General features: G+C 62.0%; 1 protein-coding gene across 1 annotated transcript; it reads right to left on the bottom strand.

The window, feature by feature from the left end:
* Nucleotides 1-2,379: 2,379 nt before the first annotated feature.
* GSX1 (GS homeobox 1) lies at nt 2,380-3,672 on the bottom strand. Its single transcript, XM_019447382.2, has 2 exons — nt 3,264-3,672; nt 2,380-2,785 (listed from the first exon to the last, which is right to left on the bottom strand). Exons 1-2 carry the CDS (start codon nt 3,670-3,672, stop codon nt 2,406-2,408), a joined length of 789 nt encoding a protein of 262 aa, XP_019302927.1. The 3' UTR covers nt 2,380-2,405.
* Nucleotides 3,673-4,438: the final 766 nt, after the last annotated feature.

Here is a 4,438-nt window from a genome sequence, read left to right on the forward strand (position 1 = left end):
GGTTGCTGGTAGCTAAAGGATGTGAAACTTCACTCACCCACGGGTTCTTGGAGGAGCGTGTCAGCCAAAAAACTCAGAAAACGTCAGGATCATCGATAATAAAACATTAGTTGGGATCCAATTCGTGTATGCTTCAAAGTATGGTGGCTTCCTTTATATATTGGTACAATGCCCCCTCCTGGGAGGCGGACAACTGGTCCCCGGTGTGAGACTGGAGCTCAGACTGAGGAAGACGGAGGGGGAACCAGGGAGCAAGCAGAGAATCAGACCGACTCTCATCTGTCTCCGGCACAACCCAGGCGTCTTGATCCGGGAAGAACCAGGAATGCCCTATCGTGGGAAGCCAGATGGCACACGCCTTTATTCTAGGAGAGCCGGAGAGAGAGCCTGTCCTCAGCTTGACTGAAGGAAAAGACCAAAGGTTTTAGACATGAACCCTGCCTGTGCCCAAAAACCCCAACTGGAGCCTCTTTCTCATGAAAAAGGCGAGTGTTTGCTTTGCCTAGACATTGGAAGTCCCGCGCTCCCCAGGGTGTGCGTATGGGTGTGTGTGTGTGTGGGGGGGATTGGCAGGGAGCCGTCTGGCAGGAAAAGAAATGGCCCAGTTTTCCAGGAGGCAGAATAGGAGTCTTCTGAGGGTCGTGAGAACCCAGATCCTCTGTCTCCCATGTCCCATTGCCAGAGCAGCAGAAATACTCCACTCTGGGGCTGTGCCCTCTCTGCCTGGACAGAAACCCCAGCGCGTCCTTCTCGTCCACGTAACGCATGAAGACCCTGCATGTCCCCCCCAAGGAGGGTTGGGGTGTTGACTCTAAGTCCTAGTGAGCTGTGGGGGGTGTAACAAGAACGGGCGAGGACATAGGTGCTGGACCCTAGCCGGGACTTGGATGCTCTGCGTCCTCGGAATCTCGGACGCACAGTCTGATAGAATTTGCCTCAAAGCAAAGCAAGGGGGCTGTTCTGAGAGAAGGCCTCACCATCCTGGTGGGCATTTGTTCCTAACAAATACGGTAGATAAAAAGCCATTGATAAACATTATCAGTCAGGGCGCAGCGAAGGAAGGACGGAGTTCTCCCGCTCTCGAGAGAGAGTTGGGAGAGAGTTGGTCGCTGCCCTCGGGGATGGTGGTGGGGACCACCAGAGAGCGCTGCTGGGGGGCCAGATCCAGGGCAGGAAGGGAGCCCTGGTGGGGGGGAGGGTCCGGACTAGAGGCACAGTGGGGGTGGAGGGTGGGGTGGGGTGGGGGGAGTGCTTTCCTTCCTTCCTTCAGACATGGAGCCAGTGCACTTTGGCCAGAGCCCGACCAGAGACTAGGGAGTGTACGGGCCAGGGGACCCAGAAGGCAGAGTCCTCGCCGGCTTAGGGTGCAGAGAGGGACTGGTGGACCAGCGAGGACAGGACCTCGGACCCGTCATCCCATCCCCGCCCTGACCCAGCCGGAAGTCTCAACCCAGGTGGGTGCCTGTGCAGTCCAGAGCGAGGCCTGGGGTCCAGAGCCACGTGGAGTTCTAAGAAAAAAAAAAGTTTATTTAAAATTTTGTACATAAATAAATAAATAAATATCTTCTGGTATTACAGAGACCGTACAACGACAAGCTAGACCAGGGCGGGGCAGGCGTCTGGGGTCTGGGGAAGAGGGGGTCTCCAGAGGCCCAGAGCCCCGGGACCTATTTAGGGGAATGCAGAGCATCTCCAAAAAAATGTGAGTGGGTTTCCCCGACCCAGAGGCCACGGTGGGGGGGGGGGTGGAATTTCTCTCGTGGGAGGGGAGCTGCAGTGCCAGCGAGGCTTGATTAAGGGGCAAACGGGCCTACTGACCATGGAGTAGGCCCCACGAGGAACGGGGGGTGGGGACGGAAAGGAAAAGAAAACCAGTAACAACAAGAGTTCCTAAGCGTGTGTGTGTGGGGGGGGTGGTCGTGGAACAAGTGGGTATGGAGAGAAAGAAGTAAAAGGGGCAGGGTGGGGGTGGCCAGCGGTTGTCGACGAGTGAGAGGTCCAGCTTGACCCAGGGTGGAGGGGAGTAGAGGAAGCGAGAAAGCCTGAGCCAGTCCAGAGAGGTCGCGCGGGGAGGCGCCAGCGGCCAGCAAGGCGCAGGGCCGGCCGGCATGCCCGCGGGGCCCGCTGTGCTGCAGGGCTGAGAAAGACCCCAGCGCTTGCAGGATTCACAGCTTGGCGTTCGCTTTGGAGGGCCGCCGGCCCTGGGGTGGGGATACCAGCGTCAGGTCTCTGCCAGGCTCTTGTCGCTGCCCAGGGTCACCCCCCCCCCCCCCCCCGCAAACCCTTGCCAAACCCGTGCGTGGCCGCGGCTTGGCAGCGGGTGCCTGGGAACCGGTACTTCGTCCCAGGGCCAGTCTTTGAGACTCGGGGAGGGCCTGGGGTGGGCGACCTGGGCAGGCGTGCGCCTAGGGAGTGACCGTGAGATCCCGGTCGTCTTTCCCCGAAGAGGACGGAGACATGGGCAATTCGTCGTCATCCTCGGAGCACTTGGCTGAGGACAGCGACGCGCATTTGCAGCTCTGCGGCGCGCCGGGGCCGGCACCCGCGCTCCCGCCGCCTCCGCGGTGGTTGCTGCCTTTGCCCTCCTTCTTGTGCTTCACCCGGCGGTTCTGGAACCATATCTTCACCTGCTTCTCGGACAGATTCAGGTAGGTCGCGATCTCAATGCGGCGTAGGCGAGACAGGTACATGTTGGAGGCGAACTCGCGCTCCAGCTCTAGCAGCTGCGTGCTGGTGAAGGCGGTGCGCATCCTCTTGCTGCTGGGCAGCTGGTTGGAACTGCTGTCTGAAGGGGGTGGGGTGCAGAGAGGGAAGCGATCAGACTCCTGCGTTGAGGGCCCGATCCTCCGGTAGGCGCCCAGTAGAATCCCGGGACTTCCGTCTCTCACCCACCTCTTGGCCCCAAACGAGATGCACAGCAGCGTTACCGCGGGCGCCTCCTTGCTGAGCGGCGGGACCCCGGTACTCCCAGAGTCACACAGCCTCGGCACTACTTTATGGGGCGCCCTCAACCTTAGCCCCCGCTCCCTCCTGCGCGCCGCCTCCGAGACCCGGACCTTCTGCCCTCACCCTCCCTCCTGGGTCCTGTCCCAACCCTGCAAAGGCACACGACCCTGATTGCACACCCCCACCCCCACCCCCCGGGTCCCAGCGTGACTCTCCTCGTCTCCAGAACGCCCAGGGACCCTCCTCTCCTATCCCTGGCTCGCCAACTGTCATCGGGTCCCCTATGTCCTGTCCCCCTGCGCAGCGTTCCGGCTTACCCACGGAGATGCAGTGGAACTGCCTGGGGTCGGGAAGTGGATAGGAGGTCTGGTAGAGCGCGGCGGCGGCGGCGGCGGCGGGGCCGTGAGCGACCCCGGGCGACACGGCCGAGTGCTGGCGGCCCAGGGGCGCGTGGCAGTACTGCGAGCCGAAGGGCGGGAAGGACGCCTTGAGCAGAGGCAGCGCGGGCGGCCCCGGGGGCCCGTGCAGCTGCGACGCGGTGACGCAAAGCGGGCACACGCACAGCAGCCCAGCTTTGCGCGCGTGGCAGGCGCCGGGCGAGAGGCCGTGCAGGGCGTGCGGCGGGGGCACGGCGTAGGGAAAGAGCGGCGGCGGGCTGCCCTCCGGGGCTTTCTTCTCGCCCGCCTCGCGCAGCACCAGCGAGTCCACCAGGAAGGAGCGCGGCATGGCCCCGGTGCGCGGTCGCCCCGCCGCCAGCCGGCTCGCTGCGCCCCGCGGACTCCGCGGCTCCCCGCGCCCTTCCCCGGGCAGCGGCCGCGCGCTGTTGCCGGGTCGCGGGAGGCTGGAGGCGCCGCCGAGGACGAGGCTGAAGCCGCCGCCGCCGCCGCCGCCGCCGCCGCCGCCCGAAGAGCTCGGGGTGCTGGCCAGCACTAGTGGTGCTGAAAGGCGCCGGCGGCGCCGCTTAAATAGGACTATTGCCATGTGATGGGCTACGCCAGGAGCGGCCGGGGCCTCTCAATAGGGTTTTTGTGCCTTTTCTCTTGGCATTCACTCTGCACGCTTCCTCATTATTTCACTTGTTAACTAAATGAACTGCATAATGTACTCTATTCTTGTCAACCCCACCCACGCCGTAACAGGCGCCCTCGCCCCCTCCTCTCCCTTTTGCGGGTTTATTTTCTCATTCTCCCGCGATTTAATATTCTTTTCTTTCTCTTTATTCCTTACTCCCCTTTGGCTTCGCACTGGCGATCGGCAGGTTTATCTTATTGATTTTGTACCCCCACTGCCTCACTTCCACAGATTCCCATGGGCGCACACCCCATCTCCCTGCGCATTCCGTCTCCATCCCCTTCTTCTCTCATCTACCCCTGCTCCCCAAGATCATGCTCCCTCCACTCAGTTTGCTCAGTTCCGCGTGGTGCATCCCGCGGGTGTCCCTACAGCCGGTGTCTGATTTCCACCTGTGGAATCCCTTCCCCTCTCCCTGGGG

This window comes from Panthera pardus, unplaced genomic scaffold (assembly GCF_024362965.1).
Source record: "Panthera pardus isolate Hobbes unplaced genomic scaffold, ASM2436296v1 HiC_scaffold_1, whole genome shotgun sequence".
Lineage (NCBI taxonomy): Eukaryota > Metazoa > Chordata > Mammalia > Carnivora > Felidae > Panthera > Panthera pardus.